The sequence below is a fragment of the Amblyraja radiata genome, chromosome 16, assembly GCF_010909765.2.
Source record: "Amblyraja radiata isolate CabotCenter1 chromosome 16, sAmbRad1.1.pri, whole genome shotgun sequence".
Classification (NCBI taxonomy): Eukaryota; Metazoa; Chordata; class Chondrichthyes; order Rajiformes; family Rajidae; genus Amblyraja; species Amblyraja radiata.
Window position 1 is genome coordinate 17,175,863 of NC_045971.1, and position 24,265 is coordinate 17,200,127.

General features: G+C 41.7%; 1 protein-coding gene across 1 annotated transcript in view; it reads right to left on the reverse strand.

Annotated features, from left to right (window-relative positions):
• LOC116981989 (ceramide synthase 6-like) overlaps positions 1-23,606 on the reverse strand; it is a 34,893-nt gene extending 11,287 nt beyond the window's left edge. The window contains exons 1-7 of the mRNA XM_033035248.1: positions 23,352-23,606; positions 11,621-11,726; positions 10,517-10,647; positions 8,005-8,062; positions 6,505-6,555; positions 2,952-3,044; positions 825-953 (exon numbers count right to left, since the gene is read on the reverse strand). Coding sequence (XP_032891139.1) covers positions 825-953; positions 2,952-3,044; positions 6,505-6,555; positions 8,005-8,062; positions 10,517-10,647; positions 11,621-11,726; positions 23,352-23,542 — 759 coding nt within the window. The 5' untranslated portion in view covers positions 23,543-23,606. The remainder of the gene's footprint in view (positions 1-824; positions 954-2,951; positions 3,045-6,504; positions 6,556-8,004; positions 8,063-10,516; positions 10,648-11,620; positions 11,727-23,351) is intronic.
• Between the last annotated feature and the right edge of the window lie 659 nt (positions 23,607-24,265).

The window sequence follows — 24,265 nt, forward strand, 5'->3', positions numbered from 1 at the left end:
CGGCACGCACAAATGCATCTATCTGAATAGTTAAATACATAGAGTCTCAGGTGTCTGAAGGGTCTCGACCCAAAACGTCACCCATTCCTTCTCTCCAGAGATGCTGCCTCTGCCGCTGAGTTACTCCAGCATTTTGTGTCTATCTTCAGTTTAAACCAGCATCTGCAGTTCCTTCCGACACACTCAATTTAATTATATTTAGCGATGGGCAATAAATGTTGGCCCAGTTCAGCAAAGTCCGTGGTTCACAAATAAAAATAACTTGTATCTATGCCATGCCTTAAATGTGACGTCTCCGGCTATTTTACAGTAATATTATCAGTCTGACTTCCATGTAAAAAGCTGTAAGGAACTGAGGATCAAAGACTAATTCAAGAAATTAGCATCTTAAAGGAGGAAAGAGGGGAAGTAGGGTTTATGCGAATGTGATAAGCGATTTAATGAAAAGGATTAGAGCAGTCGAGCTATAGATTAAATATCAGAAGAAGTGGATGAGTTAATGACTTCCTTCGAAAACATCATAAACAATGATTTTTTGAAAAAGTACTTTAAAGGATTACATCTTCAGTTTGGTTGAATGAAATCAACACCTGGGACTATGTATTTAACTATTCAGGTAGATGCATTTGCGCGTGCCATTTTTAACAATAGATTTGGAGAATTGCTTTCATCACGTCGTTAAACTGCAAGTGATACGTGTAAATGCATGTGCCATGTATACCTCTGTGGGAGTATCTGTAGCGCATCAATGCAAAAGCTGCCGTGGGGAAATGCTATGAACTGAATAAGAAATGTTACTAAACGATCCCCATTCATTTACCTACCTCTAGGATTATGTCAGCAGCATCGTGCAGGAGGAGAATAACTGTTCCTGTCCGTGTCATGTTAGCAACATAGGCAATTGTCAGCAGCAGGATGGTGACATGATGATGGACACACATAACCACAAAATCCTAAAAACAAAGAAGCAAAACTTATCCTGGATTATTTGGACGTAAAGATTATTTCCAGCAACATTTCATGGCAGGCACTAAGTGATGCTCCCGCAATAAATGTCACGGACAATAGACTGTAGTGAAGCCTCGTGTCCCGAGTTGGTCACCAGTTCACACGCTCTTGGCTCGACTTGGTGCTTTTATTAAATTAAAAGTTGAAGCACATTTTACAGAAATGTCCAGTCATAGCATGGAAACAGGCCCTTCGGCCCACCGAGTTCATCGGCCATCGATCTCCACCAAACCCAACACCGCTAGTTTGCCCCAACTCTCTGCCAAATGTGAACATTTTTTAGTTTAGTTTAGAGATGCAGCGTGGAAATAGGCTCTTCAGATCACCAAGAGGTGTGTTATTACCTTGTCTGAAGAAAGGTCTTGACCTGAAATGTCACCCACCCATGGTCTATAGAGATGCTGCCTGACCTGCTGAATTACTCCAGCATTTTGTGCCTCTCACTAGACATGTTGTTTCCTATGGGAAATACTAAATATTAGTGTTCTAACTTTTTTGCCCCTTCATTAATCTAACGGTTTAAACTTTAACCAAAATGAATGCCTCTGCAGATGTTAGCTAATTCAGTATTGACAGGAATCAGGCCAGGAAATTCTTGGTCTACATCACACACAACCCTACTAGAATATTAATTATCACATTTATACATGTACTATATAAAAGTAGCTTTATCAGAATAAATAAATTCATTTGAGGGCAGCACTGACGTGAGCAGTATTAAGATTATGGTGATATTCGCTCTTTTCTGGGAAAATCATCAATTGGTTCGCTAGACACTGGATTCCTGCAAATGACAATTGATTCCCTACCCTGGTTTGTGGTAGAATACTAAAGTATTTAAAGAGATGGTAGATATATTTTTGAAAGGTTGTGAAATTGAGGGTTATAGAGTCATAGATTTGTAACACACAAAAACAGGGCCTTCAGCTTACTTTGTCCATGTTGTCCAAGTTGGCATAATGGAAGTCCCATTTGCATGCATTTGGCCTCTAGTGTTCTAAACCCTTCCTATTCATATATCTGTCGAATTGTTGTTTAAAAGTCGTAATTGTATCCGCTTCTATAGCATTGTCTGGCAGCTATGGACCACCCTGGGAGTGAAAAAGTTGCCCCTAAGGTCCCTCTTAAATATTGCCCCTCTCATCTTGAAGGAGACTGAGGGGTGATCTGAAAGAGGCGTATAAAATCACGAGGGGAATGAGTGGGATAAATGCACAGAGACAATTTCTCAGGGAAGGGGAATCAACAACTGGAGGGCATAAGCTTCAGGTAAGATGGGAAAATTTTCATAGGAACTAGAGGGGCAGCTTTTTCTCACAGAGGATGGTGTGTACATTGAAAGAGCTGCCAGGTGAATTTGTTGAGCCACGTAAAATAACAACATTTAAAAGACATTCAGACAGGTACATGGATAGAAAAAGTTTAGAGGGAGGTGGGTCATAGGCAGGCAAATGGGACTAGCTTAGACGAGGCATCTTGCTTGGCATGGATGGGCCGAAAGACCTATTTCTCTGTTGTTTGATTATGAATTATGGAAGCTCCACTGGATATCAACTGTGAAGTGAGTGACTTAGTGATCTTAATGCCAGGCTTGTCCCTAAGTCAGTCAACAAGGTGCTTTAGTGTAGGAAAGAACTGCAGATGCTGGTTTAAACTGAAGTTGGACACAAAATGCTGGAGTAACTTAGCGGGACAGGCAGCAGTCTGAAGAAGGGTCTCGACCTGAAACATTACCCATTCCTTCTATCCAGAGATGCTGCCTGTCCTGCTAATTTACGCCAGCATTTTGTGTCTACTAACAAGGCACTTTACATGGCTTTACTAAGCATCCCTTTGAGTTACGTTCCTGGACAGTGCTGGTAAAACTCAGCCAAAACATTAGAAATGAGAGCTATTAAACAACAGTCACTTTCATCATTATGTCAGAGGAATGTGAGTCTTACCTTTCTTTTAACATCAAAAAACTGTGAAAAAATCAGAGACCCATAAAAAGCAAATTCCATCATGAAGTGTATGTAGACTTCAAATGAAAGTTCCTTTGAAAGAAAAGATGACATAATTTAACTTTCAAATCAAGCAACCTTTGTTTTCATGAGAAATGCTAATATTTTCATTAAAATGGAAATTTAAAATAGCATGCAAATTGTCATATATAATTATTGCCCAGAAAGTCACACCAAACGATAGCAGGAGACTATCTAAAACAGTGGTAATGCATTCCAATCTGCCTCTAAAATTCTGCTCGAAATACTTCAATAGAACTGAATTGGGTCAGTAGGGTTGAATGTGAAGCAGCTAGCTCGTAGCCTAACCAGAAATAGGTGCGAGTCAAACCAGGGCTTTTGACTACTGATCTGTAAAACGCTAATCATACAAATGTTAAGTAATCAGTAGGTCAATAATCACCTGACATTGTATTCAGTTTCTATTTGATTTCTGATTAAACAGACATCAAAATCAGATTAAATCTCTTTCTTTTCATTATGTTCCAATTTTTAAATTGCAGCACTTTTCATGCATGAAATGCAACATCAGCATTTAATGCAAATCCCAGAGTACATGCCCCATAGAAGACAAAACTCTCTATACTGAGGTCACACAACATTCCCATATTGTACAGCTTTCAGTTGTTGACATGCTTGCCCTTGAGCCAAAAGTTGAGGAATCAAGCCCTACAATGTGAAGCATTCAAGCTTAAAATATAATTAAGTTGGCACTTCAATGAGATGCTGTGGAAGTGTTCAGCCAGTGGCATTTACCATTGCAACTAACATGGAGATCAGTGCAATCCTGAAAATACAGTGATACTCCAACTAACACTGACAAGCAGATTGCGTGGTTTGCCTTAATTGCTCTTTATGGGATGTTGGTGTGTTCAAATTGGCATTGGCCTGATTACTTAACAAAACTGACAACACTTCAAAATTATTTCATGTATGAAATATTTTGTGATGTACTGACTACACGATAAGATGCCATTTTTATTGTTTAAACTCAGACAAAAATACTTTATGAGTATATATATATATTTTTTAAATGTTATGCAATCTTACATTGCCAATGAAGAGTGGTTTTGTGGTGTTGGCTTGGCATTCACCATAATCTATTGTGAAATTACTTCACATAAAACCAAAATAATCACCTCTAATCTATTGCTTCACCTCAAGCCAAAACTGGTTGATAAAATGAAGACACTTTCACAACGCCATCCGGATTGATCACACACCATTTTTCATAAAAGCATAAAGTCACCCAGTCCCTTCTGCGTTTGATCAACGTGAACAAAGCTGCATAGATGAGGATTCATCAATACCATATCCGGTGAGCAAGCGTAGTTATCCGATACTGCTTGTTTGCGAATTTATTCTATACTACACTCTTGGACAACCACATTAAACCCTTTCTTGGATTTTGCACAGATGTTCTTGTCACCTTTCATTTGTATTTAAATGATGTTAATATTAACATTAAATTTATCCTGCAGAAATAACATGTTAAATATAGTCTCATTAAAGGGCATTGTTTATGCAGTTGGGAGGGGTTGGAACAAGACAGCTAAGCAGCCCACTGCACTTGATGTTGGAAGCTATAGCAGGTAAAACTTGCTAGTTCAGAACGAGTTCAACAATTAACGTTTTCGTAGGAGCACAAATTGTTTGGAAAGTGGACACAGGAGGTGTCCTTTTGCAGATAAAAAGAAAACTCCATGCAGAACAAAAATATCAATTTAAGTATAAATAACAAGCTGAAATCTCTGAAGGGGCAATCAACAAATGATCAATAAATTGGGAAAAGTAATGTTTATAGTGCACTGTGCAAGTATACGGAGAAAGTACAATTCTAACTTGCTTGGGTTGAGTTGGTAGTAGTTCTTTATTAGCAGGGCTGGATTTACGTATAAGCTAGACAAGCTTCAGCTTAGGGCCTCGAGATCTCGGGGGGCCTACTCACCTCATTGCCTCACCGGACCCGTCGAACCTCGCCGCCCCACCGACCATCCGCCCACCGGGACCTCCTACTCTTTGCCCGCCGACCCTCGCCACTCCACCGCCCTCCAGCAGCCCACAGCCGTCACCTTACTTGCAGCCTGGACTCAGCACCGGGCCTGGAGTTTCCACGCTGCAGATTTCCGCTCCCCTGGGTTTGACAGCACTGGGTCCTAGTGCTAGCCCCCCCCCCCCCCCAACTCTGGTAACCTCAGTGGCTGTTCCACTGGGTCTTCCCCATTCCCCTCAAACCATGTGACCCCAGCTCTTCCCCACCCACACTACAGTCCTCATACCCCCCTACCCCCTGACCACCCACCACCAGACATCGCCTCGGCCTCAGTCCACTCACCTGCCTTCCTCTGGCCCCAACCCCCATCCCTGCCATGTGTTCACCATCCCCCCTGACCTCCCCCTCTCAGATACCGAATGGCCTGTCCTCGGCAGAAGCCTCACCTTTGTCCCCCTCCGTCCCCACCGCGATTTGGAGTTCTTCTTCCGTTGCCTCCACCGTTCTTCCATGGGAAGGAGTCCTCGCCCCCATTGATGATCCCTTTTCCCATCTCCAATGGACCCCATCCTCTTGGACCCCCCCCCCCCCCTTCATGGTCATTGGTACAATGAAATTTGGAGGTCACCATCTGACGTTGGAACGGGAGAACATTCTCAGCGACTTGGACTTCCGAATCGGCCACTTCCTACCGGAGACCGCGGCTCCCAAAGTCCACAGTCTGAGCTGTGTGGAGATTCACGCTGGCGGCCCTCGGCAAAGGGTTCCCATGGCTCCGCGATGTTGAAATCAGCGCGGCCCGAGGCTGGGAGCTCCGCAAACCACAGCTCCATGATGTTGAAGCAGCAGGCCCAACACTCCAGAGCTTCAAACGGCGATCCAGGTGAGGCATCGCCCGCTCCGCGGTGAATCCAATATGTATTTTAAAACCAACTGTTTAATGACAACATACAGTAGGATCTAAAAGTGTCACACTGTCACTGCCGGGTAGTCATGGTCCTCTAGTCGTGGGGGTGGGGGATTGGGAGGGGGGGGGGGGGGGCCTCACAATTGAAATAGCTTAGGGCCTCCCTTCATCTAAATCCAGCCCTGTTTATTAGACTTAATGAGCATGCAGAGGTGACCGCTCTGATTAGGTAATGAAATACAATTTGCACATTGGACTGACCTGGATTTAAGCTGCACTAAGCAAAACCAGATCACAAATGTGATAAAAGCTCAAATTGTTTGTTTTAGAAATGCGGTTCAATAGGGCAACAACACTGCTACATTCTCTGTCTCTTGTTCTCATGAGCTTGCAGAGTGACATATAAATTCATAATTCTGAATCATCTTTTCCAGGTTCAAGAGAATATCGAATGATTCTCCTCCCAATGTTCATAATTTCCTCTATAATCATAAAGCCATTAATAGAAGCCCATTCTCATCCAGTGTCACAGGGTGCAGTCCTTCGACATTATGTCACTTATGTTAATTAACGCATAGGAAGACAATTCTCACGTGAAAAGGATAGTTGTACCAGCACTCTCTGCTATCCCACAGCCAAGGACTCTGGAAAAGTATACAATGAAGACGAATTTTAAGAAAATCGTCACATTTCACTCGGTAAAGTACATTTAATTCAAATAATCTTTTTCTAAAAGGCAGTTGCAAAAACAGACACAGGAATAACGCTGAGCAAAACGAACATACAGTACTGGCTTCAAAACTAATCACAAGACAAAGGATTAAAATGATCAAAGAAATAGGACAGTGTCTTAAACAATGAAGATTTTTTGAGGCCCACTTGTTGCTTGCTCAATGAGCACCATCAAGACTTAAATCACTAGGACAAGCTGCCCCCCTTCCCACATGCCAAGTCTAGTGTTTGTATTGCAGTTGCAATTTGGAGAGTGATTATAAATTAACCAATTTGTAAATTTGTGTAATTGCCCTGAGTCGATAATAGTGTAGCTTTAAAACTTAGAGATTCTTAGGGAATTTATACAGGGAGTTTACTGAACCTGATGGCCCATAAATTTCCAAATTTCCGTATTGAATAGCAGAAATCCATATGATAAACAGGAGAAAAAAAAGTCCAAGGTTCCCAGTAACTTGATGAGTACAGGTGTCAGAGGTTATGGGGAGAATGTAGGAGGATGGGGTTAGGAGGGAGAGATAGATCAGCTATGATTGAATTCTTAAGGGGTTGGACAGGCTAGATGCAGGAAGATTGTTCCCGATGTTGGGGAGGTCCAGGACAAGGGGTCACAGCTTAAGGATAGAGGGGAAATCCTTTAAGACCGAGATGAGAAAAACATTTTTTACACAGAGAGTGGTGAATCTCTGGAACTTTCTGCCACAGAAGGTAGTTGAGGCCAGTTCATTGGCTATATTTAAGAGGGAGTTAGATGTGGCCCTTGTGGCTAAGGGATCAGGGGGTATGGAGAGAAGGCAGGTACGAGATACTGAGTTGGATGATCAGCCATGATCATATTGAATGGTGGTGCAAGCTCGAAGGGCCGAATGGCCTACTCCTGCACCTATTTTCTATGTATCTATGTATCTATGAATGGCGGAGTAGACTTGATGGGCTGAATGGCCTCATTCTGCTCCCATCACTTATGAACTTCCAATAACCACTGTGAATAAGAAGTATGAGTGAAACTTTCTGTGGTGGCACCCTGGCCATAAAACAGCTTGGCAGACAATCACCATGGAGACATAACGAATCACAACCAGAGCAAGAAACAAAGTTGTGAGGAACTCAGAAGGTTAGGCAGCATCTGTGGATGAAATAGACAGATGGTATTTTGAGTCAGGACTTTTTTTTCAGACCCAAAATGTCACCTATCCATTCCCTTCACAGATGCTGCCTGAACCAGTGATAGGTGAGAACCGGAGAAAAGTGACAAGAATAATTTCAGAATTGCGTAATACGTCCATTTTCCATACAATTTCATTACACTGCCAATACATGTTCCAATGTGAATCATGGGAATCAAAACTATGCTTCCTTACCTTTGACAGGTGGTAAAAACTGAAGGAGAAGGCCCAGAGATAAAAAGTGAACTTCCACCTGCAAGCAGAAAACCAAAGCTTTATTAACGCTGTAAAACATTTGTAGGTAGAGAAATATTTTTATTTATATGCCTCCCTTTGTGTTTATTTCCAAATTAAACTGCTGCTCAGAGCTTATCTGCTTATTTTGGGTACTGCATGCCACAAAATGATTTTATTTTTTTTAACTTAGCATCTGAAAATGAGTTTTGATACACTATTTCTCAGCCTCATGAAAATCCAAGTCTGGTTGGACATATGCCCAAAGATGTGATTACATATCTTGCCTCCAACCTCCTTGTCCCTCAGTTATTGGTCAATCAGCATCTTCTCATGTCAAACAGATAGCTAATATCTGTTCATTATCTGTTTTTATTATTTTATTAACCTTTCACTATAATTGGCATTACAATATCTAAACAAAAAAAAGGCGCCGATGACAATATTAAAGGGACTAGCAACCACATTTTTAACATTACCACATTACTTCAAAGATACCTCATTTGTTCTTAAAAAACTTGGGGATATCTTGAAAGGGACTATATAAGTGCTAAGATTTATTTCTTTATATAACAAAGTGGACAATTAATTCAATGTTCTGCCTTTCTTTCAACATCTACAAGCAAAATCATATCTTTCCATACTTCCATCAAATATTTACACACAAAAGAGACTTATTAAAAACTTTCCAAATTTGACTCATTAATTATTATCTCATTAATTTTCTCTGCTTTCCAAACCTACTATTTTATTTTCAATTTCATCTTCAGATCTAATTATTTTATTTTCAATTCCATCTTCAGATCTAATTGGAAAACAGATCTTCCACAGATCTAATTGGAAAACAGATCTAATATCAGAAATAGTCATAATTATGTGTGACTGTTGCAAGGACACATGTCAGCAAATCCTTTCCAGAACTCTTCTTCCAGTTAGACACAAACTGCTGGAGTAACTCAGCGGGTCAAGCAACATCTCTGGAGAGAAGGAAAGGGTCCTTCCTCTCTCATTCTCTCCAGATATGCTGCCTGTCCCGCTGAGTTACTCCAGCATTTTGCGTCTACCTTAGATTTAAACCAGCATCTCCCAGTTCCTGCATGGCGCGGGGAGCAAGAGATTCAATCTACACCAAATTTTATGTAATGTTGTCCCTTGTCTGGAACCTTGAGTCCAGACAAGGGACAACAAATAAAGTATATTATTATTATCATCATCTTAATTTAAGAAACTTTTCCATCGTTGCATCTTAATTTGAGACACAATCGACACCAAACATAGCACCATAAACATTCTATTCTACCAAAAGGCACAAATGCAATCATAAGGTCATAAGTAATTGGAGCAGAATTAGGCCATTCGACCCATTGTCTACTCCGCCATTCAATGATGGCTGATCTATCTCTCCCTCCTAACCGCATTCTCCTGCCTTCTCTCCATAACCCCTGACACCCATAATAATCAAGAATCTATCTCTGACTTAAATATATCCACTGAGTTGGCCTCCACAGCCTGCTGTGGCAAATAATTCCACAGATTCAATAAATTCCTCCTCATCTCCTTCCTAAAATAACGTCCTTAAATTCTGAGGCTCTGACCTCTTGACCTAGACTCTCCCAGGCATGGAAGCATCCTCTCCATATCTACTCTATCCAAACCTTTCGTTATTCTGTACGTTTCAATGAGCTCCCCCTCATTCTTCTAAACTCCAGTGTATACAGGCCCAGTGCCGTCAAACGCTGGAAATGTAATGCAGATGCTTTGCTATGGAAATGCTATGGAAATCAATGTTAGAAACATGAGTATTATTAAAGCAGTGCTGGCACAGTCATTGTGAGACAGAAGCCATTCTCATACCTTTTTGGTTGGAATGGAATACTAAATGCGCTTGGGATACAGGGGAAGGCTGAATAGGCTGCAACCTTTTTCTTTGGAGTGTGGAGGCTGACGGGTGACCATACTGAGATGTACACAGTCATGAGGGGCAGTAATAAAGTGAATAGACTTTTCCCCCAGGTTGGAAGATTCTAAAACTAGAGGACCTAGGCTTAATGTGAGAGGGGAGGGATTTAAGAGGGACCTCAGGGACAACCTTTTCACTCGGACTTCAGCAATCCATATCTGGATAAAGCTGCCAAAGGAAGCTATAGAAGCGGATCCAATCATAACTTTTAAAAGACATTTGAACAGATATATGGATAGGAAGAGTTTAGAGGGAAATGGGCCAAATGCAGGCAAATAGGACTGGCCAGTATGGCAACAACGAGTTGGACAAGTTGGGCCGAATGACATGTTTAAATGCTAGGTAGACAAAAATGCTGGAGAAACTACGCGGGCGAGGCAGCATCTATGCAGCGAAGGAAATAGGCAACGTTTCGGGCCCTTTTAAATGCTATACAGCTCTATGACCAAGTCGGAAATAAAAAGTTTTAAAAAAAATTTACAGCATGGGAGTTTGAATTTAAGAATCAGTTACATGCTCTCGCAGAACTTTGTCAGGAGACTTGGTTTGTCCTGGTATCTTCGCAGCTTGAACCATTGTATCACTTTCTTTGTATCCCAATCCAGCTGTTTTGCCAAACGAGTCAGATGATTTTTACCAGGTTCCTAAAAGATGATTAAATGAACAGATAAAATTGGTAATGATCAAACAATTTATCTGGGATCCGAATTCGCAGTAAACACAGTTGTAGATCTTTGATACAGCATTGGCATGTAACTTGAAGCGTAGGATCCTCAGAATATGAAGTCATTGTTTGTTTGTGGGGGTCGGTGAAAATGAACTACCTGTTTATTTGCCCTTTATAGCTCATAATATTGGGTAGTTCCATCAGAAACTCCCACAATGTTTCACTTTGCTTATGCACAACAATTGCTGAAATACTCAAATGCCTTTGAAACATCCAGACTTAATTATTTTGTTTTCTTGCCTGGCCTCCCAAATCTAACAGCTTCTCCTCTTCCTCATTCTCCTCTTCATGTTAGCCATATCATATCCCGCTCAACAAATTCTCCTGTCCTTGCTGACTGACATTGTTTTCCCAAGACTTCAATGTGGAATCAAGCCTTGTCCATACACATTTCTGAATCCTTCTCCTATCTTAACATCTCTTTCCTTCTTTACCTCCTCATTCTGTTGTTTGCCATTCTTTGTATCCCTATAGTATTGTTAGCAATGCCGTCAGCCCCGAGGCCCTGTCCTCTGATAATCCCTTTGTCACTCTTGTCCCACAATGATCTGTGCAAAAAACAACTACTTTGTTTCATTCTCTTTGAACAAAACCTATTTACTGTCATTTCCTTTGATTTGCTATTCACCTTTTTTTAGAGATACAGTACTGAATCTTTGCCGACCATCGATCACCCACTCACACTAGTTCTATGTTATTCCACATTTATAATTAATATATCTCTCTTGAGTGCCTTGGGATAATATTAATATTAAAAAAGCAATAATGCTGAGTATTGTGTAAAATAAGAATTAATTTTGGGCACAGTTAATTTTGCTGTTTGCAAATATTTTCACTCACCATTTTTATTACAATGAGTTGTCATTTAAGGCTCGATCATATAATCTTACCGTGGTTATATCTTTAAACACCTTTTCCAGAACAATGTTTTGCTGAGCCTTCTGGATAGGCCTACAATCTACTCCAAGGAGTTTTGCAAATGGTGATGCAATAAACCTACAATGTGAAGAATTGTACATATACCAATAAACAAAGGTAAAAATCCACACACAACCATACAATTCAACACATTCAAACAGACCCCATAAGTGTGCAACTTCAACTTGATGGGACTGAATTTAATCGTTTTAAAGTGTGACCACAGCCAGAATGGACCAGTGATTGCGTCAGATAGTGCTGATTTACATCAACCTAATAAACTGAAACCGTAATGTTGTATGTAATATATTTATATTTGATGCTTGTACAAACAGCACTCCTATAGAATGATGACACATTCATGATTTATTGTGTTTCAATTGTGTACCATGTAGATTTACAACACATGTTATTGTGGGCACAATATATTTGAAGATTATGACCCACTCACAAAAAGGAATGATAAGATATTGAAATTACATGCATGGGGAAGATAATTCCATGAGTAACATAAGATTAAATTCTACTATTTGCTGAGAGACATTTCGCAAAAATAGGTAACGGCAATTTGCAGAAACATTTTGTCTGCTATTGAAGAACTTTTACAACTATTTATGAAAAGATTTTTATAATATGGTTGATAGTATAAAGCGATTTAAGTTACAACTCTCCAATAATCTGACGTGCAAGGCGCCGAACAAGTGTTTTCCAAACCACCTCCCTCACCTACGAAAGGACAGGTGTGATAAAAGGTGCAGATTAAGAGATTAGGAAAACAATTAGAAACTGTCTAACCAAATTTAAAAACATTACAGAGAGAAAAACAGGTGAGTTATCGGCATGGTCATGGTTCATAACTATGCTTTAATCAACATTGTTAGAATAGATTTTTTGAAAACATTAATTAAAAAGAAAAATTAAATTTAAGCAGGTACAGGTGTGATTTCTCAAAATTTCTGTGGGAATGACGAGCAACTGGAAATAAGTGATTTTCTCATCTGTTCTGAGGAGATTCTGAGAAATGGGGAAAATATATAACAGTTGGATAAGCTAGGTTGTAAAGAGAAAATAATTCTCACTTGACGGAGGGCTAATACTTATCTAGAATAAGCTTAAGTTACTGAAACTGGAGGAAATATTTGAAAGTGCATCGACTGCTAAAACTGAGAATCACTTCACTGCCACTTCCTTGGCCTTAAGCCCCTTCCCAAATAACCCTCCTCTCTTCCTTAAAGAATCTTCTGAAAATGTACCTATATCACCAATGATTTAGCTTAGCTTTAGTTTAGAGAAACATGGAAATAGGCCCTTAAGCCTACTGAGTCTATGTCAACCTGTTCACACTAGTTCAAAAGTCAAGCGTTTGATTATCATATGATCCCAAAACGGAACAGTGAAATTCTTACTTGCAGCAGCACAACAGATATGTAAACATAGTACGCCGTAAACACCGTAATAAACAACAAAAGATAAGTTACTCCACTTTCACATCCACTCCCTACACACAACTGACTATTTTCAGAGGCCAGTTAACCTACAAACCTGCACATCTTTGGGATGTGGGAGAAACCGGAGCGCCTGGAAGAAATCCACGCGGTCATAGGGGGAACGTGCAAATTCCACACTGACACCACCCGAGGTCGGGATCGAACCAGAGTCTCTGGTGCTGTGAGGTCGCAGCTCTACCAACAGCGCCACCGAGCTACCTGTTTCAATCAAACTGTATAATGTAGAAACAAAGAACTGCAGATGCTGGTTTACACTAAAGACAGGCACAAAGTGCTGGAGTAACTCAGCATCTCTGTAGAAAATGGATGGGTGACATTTCTAGTCGACTCTGAAGAAGGCTCCCAACCCGAAACACAACCATCCTTTTTTTCCGCTGACCCGCTGAGTTGCTTCAGCACTTTGTGTCTATCTTCATTTGATAATGCTCCCATAAACCACCTTAGGAAATGTTATCAACTAAAAGGCACTAAATCATTGCATATTGTTGTAGAGTAAGTTAAACAGGGTACGAGGAGTTTACAATTGGCTTTCTCATTCAAAAATGGATGGGATAATCTCCTGCTCCACTGTCAATTTCTGTGACTGTTTGTGTGTTCTGAAATTTGAGGTTACTTCTCCTAAACCTCGCTCAGCTTAGGTCACTGAATATATAATGATTTTACTTGAAAATGGGAGGAAAATACTCCTCTGAACCCTATTATAATTGGTGCACAATTGATAGTATATTAAATTTGCAGGACGATTTTCTGACATTTTCAAGTCTTTCTATATTTTCTCTCGCTCTCTCAACTGTTTTCTATTGTGCTTTGTATATTGTGCTATTGTGATTTTAATACATGAACCTGGCCAAAAAAATACCAATTACATGTACAGTTGACAGACACCAAAATAAACACAAAAGCCTTTACCACACACCCTTGACACCATGTCATTTGTTGTTGCCACTCAGTAGTGTCCTTTCTAATTTTATGTAATGTTCTCTAAACATCCACATAAATCTCATGTACATTCTGAAATTGATAACCTGCCATGTGGACTCTGACTAATAACTCATTGCTTTGCACAGGCAAATGGGCTTTGACCAGGCATGTACCTTGACATTAATCAGCATTGCAAACTTTATGGCTCTCAATGTCTTTGCAAATCTACACGGGAATTGGAAGGGCTTGTAAAGGTGGGTTTCTGATTCCTATTCAAGGATTGCTGCTCATGTAATTGTTGATAATTCAAATGAGTATTCTAGAGCTTAGTGCAAGGACAGCTGAAAGCTTTACTTCCGATGTGGAAAGATTAATTTCTACACATTTCTAGTATGGCACTGTGCTGCAGCAGTAGAGCTGCTGCCTTACAGCGCCAGCAGACCAGAGTTCGATCCTGACTTAGGGTGCTGTCTGTATGGAATTTATACGTTCTCTCCATGACCGTGTGGGTTTTCTCCGAGATCTTCGGTTTTCTCCCACATTCCAAATATGTACAGGTTTGTAGGTTAATTGGCATGGTATAAGTGTAAATTGTTCCTAGTGTGCGTAGGATAGTGTTGATGTGCGGAGATCGCTGGTTGGTGCGGACTTGGTGGGTCAACTCTAAACTAAACAAAACAGCTTTGTGGTGCCTAAATGTCTCTGAACAAGTCAAGAGATTGGGGATCATTGTTGTCTGATAGTTTATGAGGTTGGATCCTAGTTTGAGATATTGGTTTTTATTCCTCAATTGATCAAAAGCTGTACCAACACACGGGAGATTGTGATGAAATTCTTCATTAACATTTGTCTTTGCCAAGTAGTGTCCATGTTTTTTGAAGCATTCCACAGATCTAGATTGCCGTGGCAGTATTGTGTAACCCAGGGACAGATTAATATAGGATCTCTGTTTTATGGATGTTTAGTGAAAGGTATATTCCCTCATCTGCTTCAGATAAGGAGTCAACAATAGTTTGGAACGCAATCATAAAATCATAATCATCAAAGAATGCCCAGCAATGCCTCTACTTCCTTAGAAGATTGAGGAGATTTGGAATGTGACAAACACTTTCTTGAACTTCTGCAGGTGTACAGAAGAAAGCATATTGACTGTTCGTATCACAGCCTAGTTCGGCAACTCGAATACCTGGGAACGAGGAAGATTGCAAAAAGTGGTGAACGCTTCCCAGTCCATCATGGGTACTGACTTCACCACCATCGAAGGGATCTACAGGAGTTGTTGCCTCAAAAAAGCAGCCAGTATCATCAGACCCACACCACCCCGGCCACGCTCTCATTTCACTCCTGCCATCAGGAAGAAGGTAAATGAGCCTGAAAACTGTAACGTCCAGGTTCAGGATCAGCTTCTCCCCTACAACCATCAGGCTATTAAACACTACAACCTCCAATAAGCTCCAAACTACATAAACTTGTTTTTGTCTTTGCACAACTATTGTTTTAAAAAATATATATTTACTAGTTCCATTTTGGGACATTTGAAAAGAAAACACTCTTGACTCTTGAATTATTCCTCCAAATCTACATGCACTTATGTCATGTACCTACTGTAGATTAATGGCCGTGTTTGGGATGATCTTAAGATGCTCTGGAGATGGTCATAATTGCAGTAAGTGAGACCCTTTGGCTTAAGAACATCAGCTGTAGGAGAAGGAGGCCAACCAGTCCTTCAAACCTGTTCCACATGCAGTATATTAAAATCATGGCTGGTCCTTCCTGTACCAGAGATCATTTAGTTTGGTTTAGTTTCGTTTAGAGAAACAGTTCCAGGACTATCCCCATAACCTCAATTCTATCATACATACCCTTCCTAGTCTTTAAAGGGTTGACGGTGGATATGCAATGGAAGGCATTTAAACGCTGCATGGATGAACTACAACAATTGTTCATCCCAGTTTGGCAAAAGAATAAATCAGTGAAGGTAGTGCATCTGTGGATAACAAGGGAAATCAGGGATAGTATCAAAACAAAAGATGAAGCATACAAATTAGCCAGAAAAAGCAGCCTACCAGAGGACTGGGAGCAATTCAGAGTCCAGCAGAGGAAGACAAAGGGCTTAATTAGGAAAGGGAAAATAGATTATGAAAGAAAACTGGCAGGGAACATAAAAACTGACTGCAAAAAAAAGTTTTTATAGATATGTGAAGATAAAAAGATTAGTTAAAACAAATGTAGGTCCCTTGCAGTCAGAAACAGGTGAATTGATCATGGGGAACAAGGACATGGCAGACCAATTGAATAACTATTGGTTATTTCATAACTATTTCATACCAGGGCATCGGAAATGTCCTCGTTCTTCAGGGAACGGGGATTCCCCTCCGCCACCATAGATGAGGCTCACACCAGGGTCTCATCCATACCCCGCAACACTGCTCTCTCTCCCCATCCCCGCACACGCAACAAGGGCAGAGTCCCTCTGGTCCTCACCTTTCACCCCACCAGCCGGCAAATACAACACATAATCCTCCACCATTTCCGCCACCTCCAACGTGACCCCACCACTCGCCACATCTTCCCATCTCCCCCCATGTCTGCCTTCCGCAAAGACCGCTCCCTCCGCAACTCCCTCGTCAATTCTTCCCTTCCCTCCCGCACCACCCCCTCCCCGGGCACTTTCCGTTGCAACCGCAAGAAATGCAACACCTGTCCCTTCACCTCCCCCCTCGACTCCATTCAAGGTCCCAAGCAGTCGTTCCAGGTGCGACAAAGGTTCACCTGTATCTCCTCCAACCTCATCTACTGCATCCGCTGCTCTAGATGTCAGCTAATTTACATCGGTGAGACCAAGCGTAGGTTGGGCGACCGTTTCGCCGAACACCTCCGCTCAGTCCGCCTTAACCTACCTGACCTCCCGGTGGCTCAGCACTTCAACTCCCCCTCCCATTCCCAATCCGACCTCTCTGTCCTGGGTCTCCTCCATTGCCAGAGTGAGCAACAGCGGAAATTGGAGGAACAGCACCTCATATTCCGTCTGGGGTCCTTGCGCCCTTATGGCATCAACATTGAATTCCCCCAATTTGGCTAGCCTGTGCTGTCCCCTCCCCTTCCTTCACCCTCTAGCTGTCTCCTCCCACCCTCCCATCCGCCCGCCCTCGGGCTCCTCCCCCTCCCCCTCCCCTTTTTCCTTCTTTCTTTCCCCACCCCCCCATCAGTCTGAAGAAGGGTTTCGGCCCGAAACGTCGCCTATTTCCTTCGCTCCATAGATGCTGCTGCACCCGCTGAGTTCCTCCAGCAATTTTGTGTACCCCCAATTGAATAACTACTTTGGTTCTGTCTTCACTAAGGAAGACTTAATTAATCTGCCGGAAATAGCAGGGGACCGGGGGTCAAATGAGATGGAGGAACTCGGTGAAATCCAGGTTAGCCGGGAAGTGGTGTTAGGTAAATTGAATGGATTGAAGGCCGATAAATCCCCAGGGCCAGATAGGCTGCATCCCAGAGTACTTAAGGAAGTAGCCCCAGAAATAGTGGATGCATTAGTGATAATTTTGCAAAACTCTTTAGATTTTGGAGTAGTTCCTGAGGATTGGAGGGTAGCTAATGCAACCCCACTTTTTAAAAAGGGAGGGAGAGAGAAAACGGGGAATTACAGACCAGTTAGTCTAACATCGGTAGTGGGGAAACTGCTGGAGTCAGTTATTAAAGATGGGATAGCAGCACATTTGGAAAGTGTTGAAATCATTAGACAAAGTCAGCATGGATTTATGAAAGGTAAATCATGTCTGACGAACCTTATAGAATTTTTCGAGGATGTAACTAGTAGAGTGGATAAGGGAGAACCAGTGGATGAGTTATATCTGGACTTTCAGAAGGCTTTCGACAAGGTCCCACATAAGAGATTAGTATACAAACTTAAAGCACACGGTATTGGGGGTTCAGTATTGATGTGGATAGAGAACTGGCAGGCAGACAGGAAACAAAGAGTAGGAGTTAACTGGTCCTTTTCAGAATGGAAGGCAGTGACTAGTGGGGTACCGCAAGGCTCAGTGCTGGGACCCCAGCTATTTACAATATATATTAATGATTTGGACGAGGGAATTGAATGCAACATCTCCAAGTTTGCGGATGACACGAAGTTGGGGGGCAGTGTTAGCTGTGAGGAGGATGCTAGGAGGCTGCAAGATGGCTTGGATAGGATGGGTGAGTGGGCATGGCAGATGCAGTATAATGTGGATAAATGTGAGGTTATCCACTTTGGTGGCAAAAACAGGAAAGTAGACTATTACCTGAATGGTGGCCGATTAGGAAAAGGGGAGATGCAACGAGACCTGGGTGTCATGGTACACCAGTCATTGAAAGTAGGCATGCAGGTGCAGCAGGCAGTGAAGAAAGCGAATGGCATGTTAGCATTCATAGCAAAAGGATTTGAGTATAGGAGCAGGGAGGTTCTACTGCAGTTGTGTAGGGTCTTGGTGAGACCACACCTGGAGTATTGCGTACAGTTTTGGTCTCCTAATCTGAGGAAGGACATTCTTGCCATAGAGGGAGTACAGAGAAGGTTCACCAGACTGATTCCTGGGTTGTCAGGACTTTCATATGAAGAAAGACTGGATAGACTCGGCTTGTACTCGATAGAATTTAGAAGATTGAGGGGGGATCTTATAGAAACTTACAAAATTCTTAAGGGGTTGGACAGGCTGGATGTAGGAAGATTGTTCCCGATGTTGGGGAAGTCCAGAACAAGGGGTCACAGTTTAAGGATAAAGGGGAAATCTTTTAGGACTGAGATGAGAAAAACATTTTTTACACAGAATCTCTGGAATTCTCTGCCACAGAATGTAGTTGAGGCCAGTTCATTGGCTATATTTAAGAGGGAGTTAGATGTGGCCCTTGTGGCTAAAGGGATCAGGGGGTATGGAGAGAAACCAGGTACAGGATACTGAGTTGAATGATCAGCCATGATCATATTGAATGGCGGTGCAGGCTCGAAGGGCCAAATGGCCTACTCCTGCACCTATTTTCTATGTTTCTATGTTTCTCCTTTTTATGTTCTTATAAAATCCCTTGCAGTCTGTTTATATATTTTTGACATTTTCTGCTCATATTCCGTCTTTCCATTTTAAATCAATTTCACTGCTACTGCTACTTTCTGGCAACTTTATAAACCTCTAGATTAGATTTTATAGTATGTTAAGTTCTCTGATCGTCCACAGATGAATCACTTTTCCTGTTGGGCTTTTGCACCTTAAAATAGAATATATATTTATTATAACATGTAATATTTCTTTAAATGGTAACATTATGTGTCATTTGCAATACCTTTCAATGTATTCTCCACCACATCTAATGCTCCTCTCATACAATAAGCCCCAAATTATTATACCTTATGCTTTCTTCTAAGTTTAACACCCAATTTTTAAATTGGGTTAAAAAACAATCCACTTCAATGTAAAACCATACCATATTATGGTCACTCTTCCCTAACGGCCCTTCACATGAAAAATATTAATTAACCCTTTCTCAATGCACAAGATTCAAATTAGCTTTTTCCCTATTTAGTATAATCACATATACATTCCATGATAACATTGTGCACTTTATTAACATAAGTTTGATTAGTCTTATCTTCATGTAGATTGGAGTCTCAAACTGTCTTATCCCTATGATACGCACTTTTATTCCGAGGGCAAATAGCCTGCTGTGGAATGGAGTATGGGACACTCAAATGCGAGTCTCAGTTGCATAGTTCTTTGAAGTGCCCCTTCCAGCAGAGTCTTGCCTCCATACTTGGCTATTAGCGGAGTTTATCCTAGTGCCATACATGTCCATTATGGGTCCTGACCTCCCTACCAACAAAGAGTTCTATAGCAGGTGCTGCCTCAAAAAGGCAGCCAATGTCAAAGACCAACACCAGCCTGGCCATGCTATCATCTCGCTACTACCATCAGGGAGAAGGTATAGGAGCATGAAAACCATAGCCACCAGGTCCAAAACAGCTTCTTCCCAACAACGTCAGGTTCTTGAATGCTACACAACACTAATCTCAACAACTATAAACTTCAATGGACTGTGTCTTTGGTTGCACTATGAACTTTGGTTTTGTACCATTATGGTTCATAGTTTATTGTATTATTGATTATTGCATATTTATCTGTGGGTAATTGTGTTTTACAAGCCTGTTAAGCCGCAGCACTGTGTTGTTCTGTTGCTGGTACATATGGCAATTAAAAACTCTTGATTCATGATTTTGACAGAGATGTAAAGTTCACAGGTGATTATCTGCTAGTTGATGGATGTTTGTGCTCTTTTCACCTACTGACACTAGTCCTTTCGGTCACAGATGGTGGAAAGGGTCAATAACTTCAAATTCCTGGGCGTGCATATATCAGAAGATCTTTCCTGGACCCAGCACACTGATGCAATTGTAAAGAAGGCACATCAGCGACTCTACTTCCTGAGAAGATTACGGAGATTCGGCATGTCGAAGAGGATTCTCCTAAACGCCTACAGGTGCAATACCTTTCAATGTATTCTCCACCACGGTAGAGAGCATTCTGACTGGTTGCATCGTGGCCTGGTTTGGCAACTTGAACATCCAGGAGCGAAAAAGATTACAAAAAGTTGTGATCACTGGCCACTGGCCACCTCCCCACCGTCAAAGGGATCTATCGTAGTCGCTGCCTCAAAAAGGCAGCCAAAATCATCAAGGACCCACACCATCCTGGCCACACACTCATCTCACCATTCCCATCAGGAAGAAGGAACAGGAGCCTGAAAACTGTAACGTCCAGGTTCAGGAACAGCTTCTTCCCTACAGTCATCAGGCTATTAAACACAACAACGAATAAGCTCCGAGCTCTGAACTGCAAAAGACTATATTATATTTGTTATTTGCACTATATTTGGTATTTATTGAACTTTTTCTTTTTTTCCCCCGTTATGTATTATGCTGCAGCACATATTCTGTTGTGCTGCAGCAAGTAAGAATTTCATTGTCCCGACCGGGACATATGACAATAAAACACACTTGACTTGACTCTTGCAGCTACCAGTAGATCTGTTTTTCTTCCCACCGAGATATGGTTATATTGAAAATCTTAGAACATTTAGTATTTACAATTAACTAGCTCCTGTATCTCTGGTGATTCTCATCAAACCAGTTTCAGTTAGGGAAACTAAGAGTTTCTTCAGAAGTAATCATTATTATATTAATTATAGCAGTCCAGTAACCATGGAGAGAGAGTCTGTGGCCGGTATTGGTTGGACGTTGTCAGGTTGTGTGCGAGATGTTGACTGAGAATGATCCCAAGGATGACGAGAATGATTGGGTTAACATATGATGAGCGTTTGATGGCACAGTTTGCAGGAATTTAGAAGGATGCGGGGACACCTCATTGAAACTTTCCGAATAGTGAAAGACCTGGATAGAGTGGATGTGGAGAGGATATTTCTGGGAGAGTCCAGGACCAGAGGCCAGGTTCAGAATAAAAGGACATATCTTTAGAAAGGAGATGAAGAGGAATTTCTTTAGTCAGCGGGTGGTGAATCTATGGAATTCATTGCCACAGAAGGCTGTGGAGACCAAGTCAATGGATATATTTAAGGGGGAGATTGATAGATTCTTGATTAGTATGGGTGTCAGGGGTTATGGGGAGATGGCATGAGAATGGGATTAAGAGGGAAAGATAGATCAGTCATGATTGAATGTCATGACAGATTAGTTTAGGAGGTGATCCATTCATCGGACATTGAAACCTGATCACACTTGATACATGCAACTCTGTAGTCCCCCCCCCCCCCCTTGCGACAATAACGTAATCTAACCGATGCTGATGCTTGGAGCATGGATGTTACCAGGAGAATTTGTATCTCAGATGAAACAAGCTGCACTTAAGACCATGTTCCAACAATTTGCCAGGGGGAGAACTCCATTGGTGTTAGCTGTCTGCATTTCTTCTTTAATAATGACAGTGCTCTGGAGCTTCATGTCCTTTCTGAACATGCTGATTCCTATTACAAAGGTGCGAGGTACTACAACGGTACAAAGTTAACCTCTCCTTGTGACTCTGGCCAGGAGATTGCTAGACATTGTAACAGAATTTCTCTTTGACCTCACCTACCCCGTTTTGCAGTGAGTTGGAAGGTAATGAGAATTGCTGGGTTGTCAAACTAGCTTTGTTCTTAACAGTGGAATTTACACCATGAACTATTCCCCTTCCGGATTGCTTCTCCCGGGGAACACATAATCATGATTATGTTTAGGAAGGAACTGCAGATGCTGATTTAAACTGAAGATTAAACACAAAAAGCTGGAGTAAAAGAAGGGTCTCGAACCAAAACGTCACCTATTCCTTTTCTCAAGAGATGCTGTCTGACCCGCTGAGTTTCTCCAGCTTTTTGTGTCTACCATGATTATGTTCTTTAAATGAACCTTATCCTGTCCCTAACTTTGCACAGCTGACCTAGGGGTTCTGAGAACAGAGCAACATTCATGACTGGGCCTGCTGAGGTTATCCACCCGAACGATCCAGTTCCCACATGTCATACAGTAGTGTGGAAGATAGGCATGCTATATGGATTATTTAACGCACAGTGCCTGCTGCACATATTGTAAGAGCCAGGTATTGGTCCAGTAGCAAGTTGTTCCAATATGCCTGGAGACTAGGGTCACTGCATAGATCTAACATACTACATACATGGCCATGTGAATATGTTCACACACCAACTCTCCTTCCCCTGATCCCCTTGGCTCCTCCTTAACTCCTCTCCGCACCCCATTCTCATTTCCCCTAAATAACTCCATCCTCTCCCTCTTCTCCTCATTGACTTCTCTCCGCTCTCCCTACTTGCCTACTCAGCTATCCATCCCACCGATATCTCAAATTACTGTCCCAGCGAAACCCCACCCCGCTACCCGTCCCCTGCTCTGCCTCCGGGCTCCTCAAACTTCCTCTGTACCCGCCAAACGCGGTGTTTTGCTATGAATCATAATCGCTTGGCGACGTCTACCGGCAGCACATTGCCTCGATGTCTCTCAGTGAAGTCGGGAGTTCAGATCTGATCTGACAGCGTCTCTTTTTTTTAATTAAATATGAAGATTGTTTAGTAGGTGCTGATGTCACTTTAAGTGAAATTACAGAAAAACGCATTTTTCAAAAATCTTTCATCACAACTTTTACAAACACGAAAAAATCGTTAGCCCGGCAGCAAAAGAAAAATCCACGTATACAGGATTGCCTTTCCCCTGTCTGCTCGTTGTAAACCCCTCTCCCTTTACCTCTCAAAGAGAAGCCGTAACACGTAGATAGCCCATGTCCAGGGCAAAAGAAAGTACAGATCCTTGAGCCGGGGGTAGACTGGATTCTGTGAGTCTTCCAACTGTGCTCTGCTGACGTTGTGTGGAAGCCAGAAGCCTTCGTCCCAGATTGAAATAGAAAGCCACAGCGGCAGCCAAGCGCTGCCCTCCATCGCCGGAGCTGCCAGACACACACACACACTCACACACAGCAAGTCTAAGCCTTGCAACGAACGTGACCTCTGCCGTTCTGTACCATCGATTGGTTAAACATATTCGAAAACAAATTCCTGCCTCGAGTTCCACAAACCAGCGCACCATTTTGTATCAAAACACTCCGGGTCAGTATTGTTCTTAAATTAAAGAAAGACGGGTGTATGATAACAGATTAGATTAGCTATCTATGAAGTTAGATAATACAAGCAGGTAAGAGGAGTCTAAACAGTGGGTAAAATAAAATGTTCGTGAAAAGGAATAGTCTCGTTCCCCCTCCCCTCCCCCCTAGTTTTCAAAATTAAAAGTTACATACTTGGTTAATTGAAAAATAATGTTTTTTTCCTTAAGGCATTACGGGGCGGTTAATGAAATTGACTACAGAGCGGTTCCAATTTAACATACAGGAGTAAAACTTCAACACGAGTAGACAGATTAAAAATATACTGAACGGTCCCATAAAGACGATTCATTCACTGGGCCCCATAAGTTTCCAACGGTTACATTTTTTGAACTGTAGTATATATATATAACTCTGGAGTGTCACTTCAAACACTTAAAAATCGAATTTTTGGACGTATTATAAACATGCTTGGGTATTTTTAGCAAGAGAATATTTAATATAAAGTCCAAAACAGCTATTACACCACTGGCTGAGAAGCAGTTTTTTTCAACCAATAAGC